Below are 19011 nucleotides of genomic sequence, written 5' to 3'. Positions count from 1 at the left end.
AATATCAAGTACGATCGTCTGCTAGGATGAACCTCTGACTCAAAAAGCAACGGTTTTGTAACCAATGCATCTTTTGCCACCAAAAGCCGGTTGATTTCCCATGTGCAAAGCCTCGCACTTATTGGTTATACATTGCGTTATGTCTCTATATTTCATATTTGACGTCAATTCAAGAGTAGTGAACCTTCGGGAAATGTTGTATAGGCGTCGTTACTATAACAGAATCGGTTTTATAGGACGATTAGAATGTGTAAGCATCCTAATAGAATACTTACAAGAAAACCTAAGTTTATAGTACCAAACTACAAAGCTTCCTCCTATAAAGTATTCTATGATAACGTTTAGACTTTTTAGATGTCCTATAAAACCGATTTTGTTTAATGCATTTTTTTCTGTATATTTTTTGTTTGAAAAAAAAAACATTTGTTTGATAAACACAAACACTAATATGCGGAAATTTAAGTGAGTGGAGAAACAAGAGTCGACTAAGATGGTAAAGGATGTTAATGTCACCATCGAAATGGAAACCACTGAAACGTTTGGATATTCCCTTGTTTCGTCTACTTGGCTGACAGCTTGGGTAATCTGGTCCCATGCTGTAAACAGTCAAATCTGAACTTTTTAGAGTTGTCCACCATCTTGGTTAGTTCACTTTTTTCGCACCCACTTCAAATCACTCGCCACATCAGCATGATAACCGGTTAATGCTTCAATCGGTTACCCCGATACTTAAATATTTAAAATTTTACATCTTAGGTACCAAAATGAAAGTTTTGAAAATATGTTATTCAAAATAGGTCTCAAGTTAAAGTACATTATTTTTTCATGCAATTTGTCCATTCATTTAATTAGAAAATCTTGTGGTATGTATTTACCATTAAGAACTTTACGATCAAATGAATAAAAGTCTTAATTCAGATTGAATTTATGAAGATTTCTTAACGACGTCCTTCACAAGAAATTTGTATTTCAAGTTTCACAGGCAGCACGTGCTCCGAGATAACTTATACGATTCGATCTTTGCATGTTTTTACTGAATATGACTCGGTATCATTTTTTGGTGGAATTATATGATAATTACCTTATTAAACACAATGAAACGACTAGAACACGAAATCACATTGAGTTTTTGTTTGGCAGTAATCAAAACAAAACGAGATTATTGATAAACTGATAAATATTTTTCGTACATTTGCATCAATCCAGATTAATTTTTCACCTACATAAAAGTTAAAAATCTACTATGAATTACAAACGAAAATTTGCACGTGTTAATGGAGTTAACTAAGTTCTGAGGAGTTGGTATACAGTTATTCTTAAATGTTGCATATGTGTTTCCTCGAGCCATATTTTCTAAACGAACCAAGGTCAATCCAAATTGCTCTTGTAAAGATCTGCTACAGAATGAATACGGATCCTGCAATTCAACTCGACTCAACCCGTGCTCAAATAGAAAAAGTATTACATGTCCCGACTCCAGCATTCAACGTATACATGTTTTGCCACTATGCTACCATTTTTACCGACTGTCACAAGAACCTTCAAGTTCATGAGTACTTAATTGTGGTCGTATGTGACGAAATCTTTCCAAAAATAGAAAAGAATCAATCAAGCTCATAACACGTGAATCATACCCCAAATCGAATGGAAATCGGGTTGATGACGTTCTCGGAAAAAAAATCGTTACTGTCGACCAGAAATTTCCTCTCAGTTGCCAAAGATACTCTTATCTGTTCGACATGCGATCATAATGCTTGGTCCTTCTTGAATGAACAACACTTCATTTTTAAGAACTCTTCTCATGCATAGACTCTGTGTTCAATTGGATCGCTATAAATTCAGCATAAATTATATGCATGAATTCTTCAGGAGACTGGTAGTCATTGCTTCAAAGAACCTGATACACGATGCCAATAATTTCACTGTCAAATACATATGATTTGTAGTTTTTTGTAATCTTAACTTTCACTGAATTCCATCCGGATTTTGATGTTTTTTTGGGTGCAAAAGATGGGAGTCAAAACAGGCTGGGGAAGATAGTCTCAAAACCAATAACAAAACCTAATACTAACGTGTAACCAATGCAAAACAAGCTTAGGTAAATAGACAAGTAAAAAACTAATCATAAATCTATAACCTTCGTAAGCATCCACATGTTTATTCCAACTCGTGCAATGAACAAACACTCGAGTAAAGTTGGTCAATTGTTACCAGTTGTGTCGAAATCCGCCTGTTCAGGTTGGCTTACACACAAAATGCATGTGTGTGTGAGTTTATATTTCACTGCCTGGGTCTATTAATTTCAAACCTGCACTGCCCATTAGAAAATCATGAAAAGTTATGGACATTAAAACAGATACCATATTGATAGAATTCATATCCAAAACAGAAATAATTGGATCCCCCTCCCATGACCACTTACCTAAATCAAAGGAATCAACAACATCAAACAAACCAGTAGTGAAAACAGCAACAAAATCACTGATTAATACACCCTTCTGCGATCTTTCATCTCAAACCCTGAAAAGAGGAAACTAAAGTCCCAGTTGCATCAATCGCTTTTAACACCAAAACGAAGATAGCATCAACCAAATAAAGTATCGTTGGGATCCGGCTTTAATATCCCTTGCAGAAGTTGCAGGATTTTGATCAATAACCAGATAAGCAAAAGATCCAGCATGTACCTGGACCCTTGTATTGTTACCCATAATTATTAAATGCCTGTTGCATCCATCCACAAGTTGTAACGTCAAGATTGGCAATCATAGCCTTAAAAACATGATGTCAATTAGTTTGACAGGTTCAAGATGGTGCATAAGACATCAACTAACAGGCAAAAATAAATTCATTGCAAACCATAAGTCCAGCTATAACTATGGAGCCAATTTTCGATTTGGGCATATGACCTTACATGAGTTTTTAATTTAATTCATGACCTTCACATGAAGATGGAGCCAATTTTGTATTAGTAACCCACAAGGTCATGAATTTAATTTAAAAACTCATTTAAGGTTATATACCTAAATGACTCGGAAGGATGGTGGCTCCTTAAATTGGATATCTGCAACAGATACTGTTAACCATAATCACAGACCGCCTTTCTCAACAGTTCAGGTAACTGTTTCCGTAAAATTCAGATGAAAAAAGATAAGCATACTGATGATAAATCTTGCAATTATTAACAAATATATACCAAGTATGGAATGATGAAAAAAAAGATAGAATTGTTTAATTGATCCATATCCATATTTCTTAACATAGAACTAAAAGATGAACATAGGATGTATGCAACCATTCTTATTTATGCTTGGCAAAAAAAATAAAACAAGACCCTTTTGTGTATGCTGATGCTGTTCTGTTAACCCTTCCACATGATGGCGTAGGCTTTCTGCAAGTCTAACAAACTAAACTTGATATTCTACTTCCACAAGCTGTTGAAAACGAGCTATGATTCAGGCCTCCAAATCGGATAAAGAACAAATAAGAAATCTCCAAACAGAAAATACATCACGAGTTAAGTAATATACCTCCGTCCAGGTTTGCGCTTCAATTTATCAAATTAAATTCAGATGTTCAATGATGAAATACAGAACAACGAACGCTAATCCCATTTGCATCTGATATGAACCAAAAAATTCAACCTAAAAATCATAAAAATAACAAATTCTCCGTTTCTAATCCCCTATGCACAAATCAAAATCTAGAATTGCAAGGAAATAACCAAATCCAAATAGCATCTAATACAACATGAGAATCTAAACCAATTCAAATGAAAAACACCAAACAGCTCGAAAAAAACCACGATCATCAAAACAAACCAGAATTAAAGAATCCGGTCAACGGCCATCTCGTTGTTTGCAACTGAAAAGACGTATTACGAGTTTGTGCGTGAATCTAACGAACATACGACTGCCAACAGTTCAATTCATACATCAAACTCCGATTCATTGATCTGATTACTGCTACGATGAGGCTGAGGATCGTTAGATTCACGCACAAACACGAAATTCGCCTCTTCTCGAATTCTCCGTAAGAGACGTGAAAGCAACTCAGATCTTGTACCTTAGCAATGTCGGTCCATTACATTTATAGGTGCGGAAGAGTAACCGATTCGACGTCACAAATACGGCCCAGGGGATCTTACCAAAATAACCACCCAAAATGTTCAAATTACACTTTTAGCCTCATTTTTAAAAAAATTCACAAAATGCCCTTGGGTTACCCTGTTAACACCGTTAAATACGTACATGAACCATTTTACAATTAATGAAAGTTACGATTTTTTTAAAAAAATCTAGGAAGGTCTCAGGTTCAAATTCAATAAGGAATAAAAATCCTCGTGGGGCCATGAAGATTCAAATACGGTGACTCCGAGCTATCTGCAAAACAGGTGGTCGTTCTGGAATTAGTCGACTCACGTAGCGGGTTGGATATCCAGGTTAATCAAAAAAATTAAGAAATAAAATTTTAATTATTAATTACAAAATGGTCCATGTACACACTTAATGGTGCTAATAGGGTAACCCAAGGTCATTTTATGAAATTTTTAAAAATGGGGCTAAAAATGTAATTTAAACATTTTGGATGGCTAGTTTGGTAAGATCCCCAAGTTTAGGTTTAGGGTGAAAACATATTAGGGTTTAGGCCCAATTTAGACCAACCACCCAAAAGGGTTTCTTTTCGAGATTCTTTCGGTTCTCAAGTAGATTTTTCAATAAAATGTTAAATTATTTAAAAAAATCATTAAATTATATTATTAAAATATTCAATACATTTTATTAAATATTTTTTTTATATACATTTAATTTTAAAGATTCTTATTAATAGGAAAATTAAAAAATAATTTTTATTTATAAGAACATCGTCACCAGATTTTTTCAAAAAAAAAATTCAAAATGGAGAATGGAACTTCTAAATGGTTTGGTAATTATTGAATGGTTTGTTGCAGAATGATTAAGAAACTTTAATGATAGTAGAGCAAAATGAAATATAATTGTTTGATAATTGTTTACAACAAAATTAGGACGTTGAATGATTAAGGGAGGTCCGAGATGTAAAATCATTCAAAGAATTTTAGAACCATTAAGAGGCAGACTTTTTTTTTGTCAAACAAGATTCACCCCTTAATGATTTAGAGACTGTCTTTTAATGTAACTATTAAGATGTAAACAATCAACTTTTTAAGTATGTAAAACAAAATACATTCAATTCAAAGAGATTCTCCATTTTAAAGATTACAACTTTCATTATATTATTAAAATATGATTTTCATTTAATAAAATACCATTTCTCTTTATTTAAATATTTATTTTCAAAGTTTTGTATCTATAGAAATATATTAAATAATATTTTTCTCTCACTGTAATTATTTTTTTTGGTGTTCTGCAAATTTGAAGATTTTTACTCTGTATATTTTTTTACTCCATTTTGGAGAAAGATTGGAGAATCTGTTATAGCAAAAACCATGTATAAAAAAACTCTATTTTGGAAGATGTGATGGAGATGCTCTAAGAGCATCTTCAACAATTTTCCAAATATAGAATCAAAAAATTAAATTTCCAAAGAACAATTACCATCATTTTCAACAGATTTCCATTTTGAAGATTACAATATTATTATATTATTAAAATATATATTTTTTCTATCTGTTAAACATTTAATTTCAAGATTTCTCGTTACTATGAAAAATAAAAAATAATATACTTTTTTCCAAGTATTCATTTTTGGTTGTTCTTTCTAAATTCAGAGAATTTCACTCTCTCTCATATTTTCTCAATTTTGGAGAATCTGTTACAGATGCTTTAACAGATTCTTCAAAATAAATAATAAAACGTCAAAATCTCAACAAAAAAAAACAGTTATGTTAATCTCCAACAGTTTCTACATTTTGAAGATTATGATATAAAACATATTGTTAAATTATTCAGTACATTTCATAAAATATTATTTCTCTTTTAAATATATTTAATTCCAGATATTCTAAAGAATAAAAAAATAATTTTTCTTTCATAAATTAAATATTTTATTAATTATATTATTAAAATATTTAATACATCCAATAAAATATTATTTTATCTATTCTAAAAAAATTAACTCCAAAAGATTTTATTGGTGAAAAGAATTAAATATTAATTCTCTCTCAAAAAATTAATTTCAACAAATTTTATTGGTGAGATGAATTGAATATTGAGTTTTAAATTTCTTTAAATTTAGAGAATTTCACTGTCTCTCTTAATTTCTGTATTTTAATGTACATTATAGCATAGTCGTTGGAGTAAAAATATCTTCTAAATCTCGATCGGTGGAAATATATGGAAAATTTTCAATCGGTGGCACTATTTGACTAAGAAAATGACACTAACAAGATTCGAACTTGGGTCTGGGATGGAATAAAAGTCTTGCAAACCAACTCTACTAAATAAAACTTGTTCTCATTGTAGTTTCAAAATACATACGGTGACACACAATAGATTAATATGGTTGCACATTTCACGAACCTAAATTATTTTACCCTTTGACGGAGGAATAATACGGTGGCATGTGCCACCGTAACCAACATGGTAGGTTCGTCCATATCGTTAAACCTCTTTTGACTCATAATAATCCATATATATATGATTTCAAAGTAGCTGCTAAAGCCCTTGTGGTCATGTGCGATAACTCCAGAACGTTTGTGGTTGTCTAGGAGATTAGTCGATCCTCATAAGCTGACTCGACAACTCACGGTTACCTAAAACAAAGTCAAATAATCAGTATAGGAAAATACCGTCACTTTGTAAAATCAGCGATTGCAATTTATATGATTTTACATTATGTTTTATGATTCATCAACTAGTTTCATACCTACCATAACAAAATAATAAATCGCTAGTAAGTATGCATAATATAAAAGAAACAAAATAATGTATCAAATATATATATATATATATATATATATATACTTGGTATCATGTGAGACCAAGGGTTTTTCGTGAGACCCGTAAGACTAATTCTCAACCCTTGAATTAGATCTACAATCTGAACATTTACAATCACAAAATTGCCACGAGACTTCTCAATAATCACAAAATTGTCACCGTACAACTTTAGACTATTAGATTATTAGCTTATAAAGTTGATTAATGAACATAAATTAGTCTTACGGGTCTCATGAAAAATCCTTGGTCTCACGTGAACCCAACTCTATATATATGTATAACATTTGGAAAGAATAATTCTAAGACAAAGATTCATATGTGAATCAACTTTACAATAAAAGTGAAAGGGAAAAAGAAAGAGTATTTTTGGCTTTGATAAGGAGATGCAATTGCAACTTTTCAAGGGCATCTCATTCCATATTCACTTCTATTTTGAGTGTTTAGCATGTGAACTATAAAGCTTCATTATCAAATATTAATTTGTTAACTGGAGACAGTATAAATAAATTAGAGGCAGATTCAAATGAGAACATCATTATTTTACGAGAACGTGAGAATGCTCATATTTCATGTGATAATACATATGAAGAGATCTGATGGTGTGTAGGTGACTTGGTCCATGACCTAGGTCGTGTTAAAGGTCACCCGCGTCTATGATTTAATATCACATATGAATATATAGTATCACATGTGATATGGGTGTTATCACATTTTTGTAATTACATGTTCTTTTTACTTGTATAGCTGAGTTGAGTAAAAACCACTCTTACCACGGTAAGCGCTTACCGGGTAAATTGTTGTATACTATGTCGTTTTGGTGGATTAAAATCTTACTCGATTAATACATAATAGTGTTAAATTTTACCGGTAAGCACTTATCGGATAAGTGTTTGATAAACGGCCCCTAAGTCCAGCTGTAATTGCTATTTTTGACTGGCAACAATAGAAAATGATTTCAATGAGAATGGTAAGCAACAGATTACAGATCCGACTCGTGATCGAGGGAACAAAGGAGCAGAAGAGAAAAATCCAATATGTCCTTGCAGTTTCAATTTTAATTCATAAAAAACCATAAATTTCTAAATTATTTCAAATATGTCATTGTCTTTTATGTCTATAGATTAAAATCAATAAATGGCTTAGATTAATTTTCACGGTTCTCAACTTTTTTATGGTTCTCATTTAATTACCATCATATATTACCCTTTTAAACATACACACCTTTAACAAAAGCACCGTCTTAGAACACAATTTAGACAATGCCTTAAGTTGTCTGCCACCCTAGCATATCGTATATATTACAGTGTCGCACCAAGATGCATCGAATCAATTCCCATAATAAGCACAATTCATGGAGTGGGGTGAGATTAAAAGTTTTCTAGGATCCAAATCTCTTGTGACGCTACTCATCTTAACTCCTATTTTTCATACAATTCTTCATCTCTCTCTCTCTCTCTCTCTCTCTCTCTCTCTATATATATATATATATGCATACACACTCATATGTATGCACACACATAGTTTGTGGTAAATGTAAGGTCCAATCTCAACCACAAATCAATAGATAAATTAGTAAATTTATAATTGTAGTAATTTTGAATTAAAATTTTAATGCAAGAACATTTTAACGTATTTTATAACTGTATTCTCTTTCCGTCCTCCGGCCACCGTCCTCCAGTGATACCACAGTGGTATCACAATGCATCTTATATGTGTTTGGGTATCACATTGAGATCGTTTGTGTGGTCAATCGAAGATGTAATACAAAGCATCTTATATGTGTTTGGGTATCACAATGTCTTTTGTTTAACAGAATCAATATTTTTAGGTATCATAGTGGTATCACCAGAGGACGGTGGCCGGGGAACGAAGAGAAGAGAAAATACCTAAAATGTCCTTGCAATATATATATTATATGAGCCACAGAAGCAAGAAGAAGAAAAACTCTAATATCCACTTTCTATTTTGGTTTTATTGGTTTAGAAACCTGAAAAAGGAACCAATGATCAAAAGCTCTACATTTTAATGTTTTGTACCCTGCTACTGCTCCTGCTCCTACCCAAAACACCCTAATTAATGCTCTCAAATGGTAATTAAATTACATGAATCACCATCATAACCCTTCCCTCTTAACTTATGCCCCCAAAAATCAACCCTAATTCAACAAAACAAACCATTCTTCTTCTTAAAATAACACATTTCCAACTGCAAAATGGAAGACTTTTTAGTCTCTTCTCCTCCTCCTTGTTATGTTGGTGGGAAGAACCTGTTTAGATTGAACGGCAACGTATAGAATTCTTCGTTCCTGTTGTCCCCTCTAAACGTTCTAAACTTCACCCACCACGGCATCCCTCTATCTTTCTTTGAGTTCACCACGTCTAACGTGTTGTCAAGAAACACCGCCACCATCAACCCTACCGTCGGTGGTGACGAGAATATGCTATTCAAGAACGCATTAAACTGCAAAAAGAAACGATCTTTTTTAAACCATAAATGACACGATATCCGTCTAGTTACTAAAAGAAACGAAACCCTGGTGCACCAAGGCCTTCTTTCACGACTCAAACCCAAAAGAGCCGCTCCATGGGTCGCCATTAGCGAAAAGGAGGGCCACCATATCGTTTTTTTATGAACCGGACCAACTGGTTGACCCCATAACCTCCAAATCAATTTTAAAATCGTCGTGGAAGTTACTGCACTACAACAAGACCGAGTTTATAGGATGCCAACAGTGTCTCTTCAGTTTATAGGACCAAAAGTATAAAGCGTCCTATCTAAAGGAGTTGTAACAAGTTTATAGGACGTTTTTGGGCATCTAACAAGTTTTTTGGACATTTATAAACTAAACGTCGTATTAGCTATTTTATATTACACTTTTGAGAAAAGTCCTATAAACACGTCTTTTATAACACACTTGTTTTTACAAGACACTTTTCAAAGAGCGTAGCTAATACGACGTTTTTTTTATAAAGTGTACTTAAAAACTTGTTAAGACAACCAAAAACGTCCTATAAACTTATTGCAACACTCTTAGATATGATGCTTTATCGTTCAGTCCTATAAACTTAAGCCATATAAAACAGTCTATTAGGACACTTAGACATTTCTAGTGTCCTATAAACCCAATTTTATTGTAGTATCGATAGCCCACAACTTTGAGCGAGCTCAAAAATGTAACGGGTATTTACATATGTATATATATACTCACCCAACCAGCATTAGTGCGAACAAGCCCGTGATGTACGGTCACATATTGGTTAAAATACTGAGGTATGGAAATTCCGAGAAAAATCGAAAGCCCGATTATGATGAGGTTTCTCATAGAATTCATGTTAGTGAACTGAAGAAACGATAATCCAACAGCACCTACGATATTCAACATATATAACGAAAAAAGTCTTAGAATAAAAAGGGAATTTATTTATACCAGAAATCATTCAAAAAGAGCAAGTTTTCACAGTTGTAGTTGCATGCATACCTACAAGACCAAACAGAACACAATACACTGCTGCATATATGGGAAAGGGTATCGATGCAAATACCGCTCCGAATTTCCCTGCAAAAAGGGGGGGAAATAACGGTGGTCGGTAATAAACCTTACTCAGAATTACCATATAGAGTCCCCGTCTTTTACAAACCCAGTAATTCGTACAAACTTACACCAGTTTTTATGTGTTATTTCATATATGAAACATGTATGAAAATGCAGTGTTTATTCGGTGTTGTCTCATGTGTGAACCGTTCAGGATTCTTCTTTTCCCACACCCAGAACAATCCAGAGCGTTTCACATATGAAACAACACTGTATAAGATTTTCCACACGGGTTGTTTCATATGTGAAACAACACATAGAAACCAAGTATAATGTGATAAAATCTTGAAAAGATCAACTAACCTAAGATGGAGAAGAAAATCATGAAACCCGCAGAGATCTGAACAACTCTGCGACTCCCAACTCGGGTTAGTCCAAGAAGACCCACGTTTTCCCTGCAATCCGATCGTAAAAGTTCATTCATACAAGCAAACAAGAAACAAATTATCGAGTCTTGGTCTTAGGTTCTTACACCGACACCGTAGATCCAGTTCCGGTTCCATAAAGACCGTCCAAAAGCACACCTATTCCCTGACCAATCGAGACAAATACAAACATACGTTGTCACCTTCGAGTTGAAATTTATGGCTTTTCAAAATTAAAATCTGATTTGGGTAATTGGATATTTATACCAATTCACACGATAATTTCTGTTTTACAAAATCGCATTATAACGAAATATGCCTTTTACAGCGACCAACCATCATTGGGCGTTCAAATAAAGTGTGCGTCCTATAAAATGTCGTTGTAATAAGTTGTTAGGACGAGAAAAGTTCTATCAGTGAAGTTGGACGATCCGATATGACTCGAGAAATAAGTCTTATTATCTTTTCAATAGGACACTTCTGAAACGTGTCCTATAAAAACGACTAATAGGACGTATTCAAAAGTGTACTATAAAAAGGTTAATAAGACGTGTCACATCAGATTGTCCAACTTCATCGATAAAACTTGTTAGGTCGCATAATTTCGTCCTAACAACTTATATATGACTCAAAATTGTTGGTCGTATAAACTCGAGTCCCGTTAATGTTTTTAGATTTAATCATTATATGCATGAGCAAAGAACTCACCTGCCAGCCGATGCCTCGGCTAAGCACATAGGCAGGTGGTGGGGTTGCAATCGCGAGCCGAGATGCAGCCATGTACGCACCGGTGGACTGTGCCATACGGAAATCTTATTGAAGAGCCCATTTTTGGAAATCTTCCGAAGATAAAAAGAATATTTAACGATACACGCATACCTCAGCCATTGACACAAGAACCGAAGACATCATCGCGAACGCATGACCGGCCGAAAACGTAGGTGGACCCCACTGTAACGGGTATGGAAACTTGAACCTGAAAAATTCATCGATTCAGATGGGATTTTCAGACCAAATACTTTATTAGAGATATCAAATGAATCTATATAGTTCACTAACCATGGGGCAGTGGATATGAGATTTGCTCTATCCGTACGACAACTCATTTGAGTTGCATTGGGTTTATTCCGATACGCCCCACTAGCCGTTAATATGATTGAATAGATCCAGATAATCGATATACATATCAACAAAGGAAACCGCTCAAAAATGGGAAGGTCTTTCAGTAGTCTCGTATGCTTCAGATACTACAATTAGAGCAAACATTACGTTCTTGAAGGCAACAACGCATGGTAAGGAAGAAAAAAAAAACGAGCATTTTATTCGATAACTTATCCTGGAAAAACAGTTACCTGCGAAACCCCGATAACTAAAAGCAACATAGGTAACCCGATTTCTACGCAATTTCCTAGCTGAAAAAAGAAACAAAGTAATAGAAGATGTAACCAAACGCTTACCAAAACAATCCGGACCATAAGTACATAGTGGGTTGGGTTCAAGGGAAAACCACAAAAAAGGAAAAATTGAGGAACACCCTAATAACCATTCATTTGTCTGGTATGCACATGTGCACAAAAGTAATTTGTTGTATGCACACGTGCATAAAATGCATACATGCATAGAAACCAAGAAATATTTTCAATTACTTCTATGCATATGTGCATACCAGACAAATGGATGGTTATTAGGGTGTTCCTCAGTTTTCTATTTTTTATGATTTTCCTCTCTACCGAAGTCTGTACACAGTATACCCCACTCGAAAGTAGGGTCTGTGAGAGATAAAATGTATGCGAATTTTTCCTCTACACCAGAGGGTATAGAGTAAAGAGACTGTTTCCGTTAAAAAAACCGACATAATTTGTATGAATTCAAAAACTTTTGGATAAAAACCGACGAGCGTATAGACCTTTATGCACCATCCCGTCAAAAACTGGTTTCATTTTTACACGTGCCATAAAGATCGTAATCGTATCTTTTATGGTAAATTTCACAAACTTCCGTTACTATATTTGCAAATTATAGATTCTATTGCTTTTCATACGTGAGATTTGCATACTTTTCGATTATTAAAAATTCAAGATTTAGGGTATGAGAGCATACCATTGGAAACCCGCGTTGAAATAGTCCAAAACCAACCAATCCAACGACAGGTGCCATGCCAAGGGGACTGAAAAATCTGCGAAAAATGAAGGCAACACGTTATGAAATTTAAACTAGAAAAGGGGAAATTAACGAATAAAAAAAACACGAGTTACAAATATATCAATATACCGTGAAAAGAGACCCCAAAGCTGGCTGTAACCAGCTACGATTTGAATGCTGGAAGCAACGATTAACGCTCCTTGAATCGCTCGCATTGTTTGTATAAATCTCTGCAAACCAATTTGACACAACGATTTATTTCAATTCCCATATGTTCAAATTCTAACTCCTATCTTTTGAAACCAATTATTCATGAGTTATTCATAATGAATGTGTGATAGATATTCATAATGAATATCATGAATATTTTAGGGTTATTCATTATGAATAACTCATGAAATAGATTGGTTCCCACTTCCCAAGCTCTCAAAATATTTACAGTTCTCATTTGAACTTGCGCCGTGGCATTTAATCGTTAACAATTATCGAATGAACTAAGATAGAAGAAAATATACGTCATGGTGATCGGGGATCTGCTGCAGAGATGAATCATTTATAATGTAAAGTATAGGCATAACATAAGCAAATGAGCCTCCAACAACAGCAGGCAATCTGGTCCCAAAGAGTGTTTGAAGAAGTGTGTTGATACCGGATACAAATAGTAACGTTTGTATAACACGAGCCTTGTCACCCTACCGAAAATCAGATAATAAAAAAGGAAAAACAATTATACATCAAAACCCATATCGAAGAAAATCAAAACTATACATACAGAAATACCCGAATCTAATAAATGCTTACATCCGATCCACCCATCAATTGGACAAGCATCGAGGGGATCATTACACTCGTCCCAAGCATCAAAATGTAGTTTTGAAATGCTAACAAAATAGTTTCCGCTGCAAAAATATCGATCGAGTAATCAATAAACGATTCCTCCACAAACACACCATATAAACCAAACGAACCGTATATGTACAAACAAGTCATCTACCCAAAACAATAACATTAGGGGAGTTATTCACAACTGAATGTACTTAAATATTCATTAATATCATTCATCGTACATAATGAATATTGTTTCATTATTTATGATATTCACATATGAATAGTTGGTTCTCACAATTCTCAAATTAACCTTCCTCAATAACACCGATGGGAAATCCTTTTCCTTTATAATAATTCCAACGAGAGAGGTTCATGGAAAACCCCAAACAAATGAAAAACTGAGGACACGCTGGTAACAGCTCATCTAGTCAGTTGTACATACAAGCAATTGAAGCTGTTCTTTGGTTTTTAAGCATACATGCATATTAAAAGTTACTTCTATGTACATGTGCATCCCATCCAGATGAATGATTACTAGAATGTTCCCTCAGTTTTTCTTTTTTTTATATTTTTTTTTACGGTTTTCCCTGAACCATACCCTAATTCCAAAATGAGGAAATAAAATTCTAAAATTCAACCACACAATCAATGCCACCACCAGTTCAATTCTCAGCCACATTCAACAACATGAAATCGCACATAATTCACATCTGGGGTTAAGTTAAATCGATTCAATTCAAAACCCTAAGATTGCAATCAACGATCACGACATAGAAAACGATAGATTGAACCCTAAGTACAGATCATAAACACCATCATCATCATTCAAATCGCCATGATATCTCAATGATTCAATTCAAATAAAAGATAGATTTGTTCTTCCTTTTGACTAAACCCCAAAAAAAAATTGCGAAAATGATTGAAATAGGGTGACCCACTTCGTCAATCCTTGACTTTTCTTCAACACATTTTCAATAGAAAATTATAGAATACAATTAAAAAAAAGGGCGCCATTGATGAACTTTCGCTGTTCCCAATCCCATCCGAAATCACTTATAATTTTTCTATACCTGACAAACATACTCCATCCCAGAAATGCCATTTTCAGAGAATAAAAATTAAATATTCAAAAACATTATACAAAAATTTCCCAATAAAAAAAACCCAAAAATCCAAAACCAAAAATCGAAACAGAAGACTGCATGGCAACTTATATCGGATGCTCTGTTTCAGGAGCTAAAACCCGACCCCTTTTTGTTCGTTCGTGTGTGTGTGCGTGAGTGAATAAAAAAAGGGAATAGAGAGATGGATACATACGCCATGGAGGGTTAGAATCTATGCAGTATTCGAGGTCTTGCAGTTGTTCCATGGGTGGGTGACTGATGTCCGCCATTGATGAAGTTTCAGTAAAGAACTTCAAACAGGGAGTTTCAGAGTTAGAGATTGAAGAATCTAAGACGATAGAGATTGAAGAAGATTAAGAACAAAGTAAAGCACACTGATGGAAAAAAGTTGGAAAAAGAAACGAAAATAAAAATCAAAAGTTAGAGAGAGAAAGAGAAGGAAAGAGAGAAGTGTGGGTTGTGTGAGTGTGTGTGAAACAGAACATAGTTACTTCAGCCATAGCTGCTTCAAAACCCCCACGATTTTTTGTTTTTTTTTTTATTTTGTAATATAATTTCTTCAATATTGTAATTTATATTACATATTTAATAAAAAAATTAATGGGTTTCCATAATTTATGTACTGTTTGACAGTTGCTGAATGGTTTTGTGTAGAATCATTAAATTGTCAGAATGATTAAGAGACTATTATGATATAGTATAATATAAAATATAATTGTTTGATAATTGTTTACAATGAAATTATGGCTCTTATTAATGGTTTAGGGAGACTCATTATACAAAATCATTCAGATTGTTTTAGAATCATTAAGAGGCAAAAAAAAATTGTCAAACAAGTTCACCTCTTAACGATTCAGATATTGCCTCTTAATGGAATTATTAAGAGATAAACAAACTCGGTCAGTTATATATGACTGTTTGGTAATGACATATTGATAAATAATATGGCTTCTTCATTAAGCTTTTAAGGTGGAGCTTTATATAAAATTCCAACTTTTTTTCCAAATCTGTCATTTTAATTGAAAAAACACACGTTTCTTTCATTTATGGAAAACCCATTTGAAACAAAAACATTTGTAATCTATGCAGACAAATTAAACTACACAAACAGCTTTATTCATACATGACTTATGGAAAACCAACCAAACAGTCCCTAAGAATCGGTTCATATAAGAATGCTAAAAAAGTTTACATGTGAATTATTAAAAATAACTGTAAATTTTTGTTTGAATATGCATAACAACATATTTGAACGACGTTTCATATAATTTATATGGATTTACATTTGCATTTTTAAATATATTTTTTTTTCAAATATTCGCAAATAAATATTCTCATCTTACATTCTTATGATATTTAGCGTTCATATTTAAGCCTTTCACTGTTTTAGTAATAATATTAATTAATTAATTAAAGATATAAATAATATAAGTTAATGGTTAATATGACTAAACAAGAATAATTATCAGACTTGAGATCATGTGAGACAAAGTTGTTTTTATGAGACATGTGAGATAACATTTTTTATACTTGAAACTTCACAGCAAAACACTGAAACCTTTACAGTGTTTTTGCTGTAAATATTCAGATTTTTTTTACCTTTACAACATTTTGCTATTATACTACTATGAATAAATCATGCAAGATGTACAAAATCTAGAGCAATAAACACACATATGGACTTGATAAATTCATGTCATAATTAAGGGGATCCAACATTCAAAGTGTTGGATTACATTTGTTTACACACAAAAAACCAAGGCTTATTTAGAAAATGCAAAAAAAAAATTGAAATTGAATAAAATAAATTTGGAAACTGGGTGGTAAAATATATACCATCTTGTACAGAAATCAGTGAAAATCGTAAAAAAAAACTGGGAAAAAAATTAAGGTTCATGCTAGAATGCTGATATAAAGATATTTATCAAGAAAGGTAAAAATCGTGTGATATAAACCATACTGTTTGTAAGTTTATAAACATATTCTATTTTTATCTGCTAAAAATCATTATTTGAAATCAGTAAACTTATTTCAGCTTGCAATTTTTATTCTTTTATTTGTATTTTTAAATATTTAATCAATAGTTAAATATTTTTATAAAATAATTGTATTCTTTACAAAAAAAAAAAAACCAGATATATATCAGGTTAAAATATTCGGATGTATTTGTGCGCACACAAACGCACCCTTCCCCATATATGGAATTATATATGTTAAGATAAAATTGAACAGACAATAAAAAATTATTCATTTTAATGTAGATAACTGATTACTTATCTAAGCTATATTATAAAGCATTTGACAAAAACTCTTAAAAACTACTATTAAAGCAGACTGTGCGTAAGTACAACTTATTAAAGCTCCATATTTGAATTCATGTAACTAACTGCAGATAAACATAATCAAATACAGGATAAACATCTCATTTTAAATATAAAAAATCTAAAATATAATTAGGATAATCATTGAGTTCTAACAGAATACTTAATTATTACATTTATAAAATTTATATTATTAAACCAAAAAATAAATTATTTCATTATTAAACTTAAATTAAATTATAATAAACAAATAAATTAAAGAAATTACATAAAAATGAAAACTTTTAATAGTAGATTTGATATTAACATTGATATTTTAAATTTTTTTAATGATATTTTCAAATTTATATTTTATTCAAAAATAAAATCATTATTGCTTTCTTAAAAACATATAAAACCGTATTATAACATCGACCGAGACAAATAATAAAACAAAACATTAAAATCGATATGTGTCTCGCTGCATTGAGCGATTACTCTTCTAGTTAAATATTAAAATAGACATGCATATCAGTACTGAAGCTAATGATTTTAAAATCTCTTTAGTAACGCAAGTTTGATCGAAATAATTAAAAAAGAATTATAAATTTATATATTTTTATTTATATATATCAGATAATAAATTAACAACCAGTCAACAAACATTAATAAAAATTGACCCTTTTGGATGTGTTTTTGGATCTTAAAAGAAAGTAATTAAAATTAAATATTTAAGGTTTAAAACAAGAATTCAAGATATGCACTTTTACTGCCAAGATCATGCTAAATACTTGCATTCAATGTTATTTATAGCCTATCTTATTTACATTTATACTTATTTTTTTATTTTTTATTATCATATAATAATAATAAGTGTAATTATATAATGTAATTGTTACTATTCTAACAATTATTTAATATAAGTTTATTTTCTATATATATATATATATTAGAAATGTACTCGTATAATGCAACGATATACATCTCGAATTTAATGTTTTGTTTTTTTTTGTTTCAGTCGATATTATAATACGGTTTTATGTGATTTTGAGAAAATGATAATGTTTTTATTTTTAAATAAAATATAATTATGAAGATAAGAATTGAAAATATATATATATATATATTAGTACCAAACTAATTATTTAAATTTTTTTTTTTGTATTTCTTCAATTCATTTTCTTATGTTTGGTTTAACAATATATTTTTTATATGGATAATAATTATATATTTTGTAAGAACTCAATGATTATTCTAATTATATTTTAGATTTTTTATATGTAAAATGAGATGTTTATTCTCTAGATTATGTTTATATGCAATTACACGAATTCAAACATTAAGCTTTAATAAGTTGTATTTACGCACAATTTACTTGTAATATTGAATTTTAAGTAATATGTATCAATAAACAATAATTCATGCATAAAAATGGTTTTTAAGAGTATTTGTCAAATACTTTATTAGAATGATATTCGCACAATGAAACGAGATACATCTCGATTTTAAAGTTTTGTTTTTTTTTTTTGTCTCAACCGATGTTATAATACAGTTTTATGTGGTTTTGAGAAAGGGATAATATTTTTATTTTTGAATAAAATATAAATATGAAAATATATCATAAAAAATTGAAAAAAAAGTTATTGATATTAGTACCAAACTGATTATTTAAAATTTCTCTTTTTTGTGTATTTCTTTAATTCATTATTTTATTTTTATTTTGATAATATTTATTTCCATCGA

The 19011-nt window shown here is 31.8% G+C and overlaps 1 protein-coding gene across 1 annotated transcript; it reads right to left on the bottom strand.

Annotated features, from left to right (window-relative positions):
• Positions 1–8919: 8919 nt before the first annotated feature.
• LOC112516703 (nucleobase-ascorbate transporter 1) lies at positions 8920–15237 on the bottom strand. The gene is made up of 14 exons (XM_025123902.1): positions 15162–15237; positions 13818–13915; positions 13532–13708; positions 13146–13246; positions 12975–13050; positions 12227–12286; positions 11934–12121; positions 11754–11850; positions 11583–11669; positions 10982–11040; positions 10813–10904; positions 10396–10473; positions 10126–10283; positions 8920–9377 (listed from the first exon to the last, which is right to left on the bottom strand). Exons 1-14 carry the CDS (start codon positions 15235–15237, stop codon positions 9165–9167), a joined length of 1560 nt encoding a protein of 519 aa, XP_024979670.1. The 3' UTR covers positions 8920–9164.
• Positions 15238–19011: the final 3774 nt, after the last annotated feature.

This window comes from Cynara cardunculus (genome assembly GCF_001531365.2).
Source record: "Cynara cardunculus var. scolymus isolate 2C chromosome LG 8, CcrdV1, whole genome shotgun sequence".
Lineage (NCBI taxonomy): Eukaryota > Viridiplantae > Streptophyta > Magnoliopsida > Asterales > Asteraceae > Cynara > Cynara cardunculus.
This window is presented reverse-complemented; position numbering and strand designations above follow the sequence as displayed.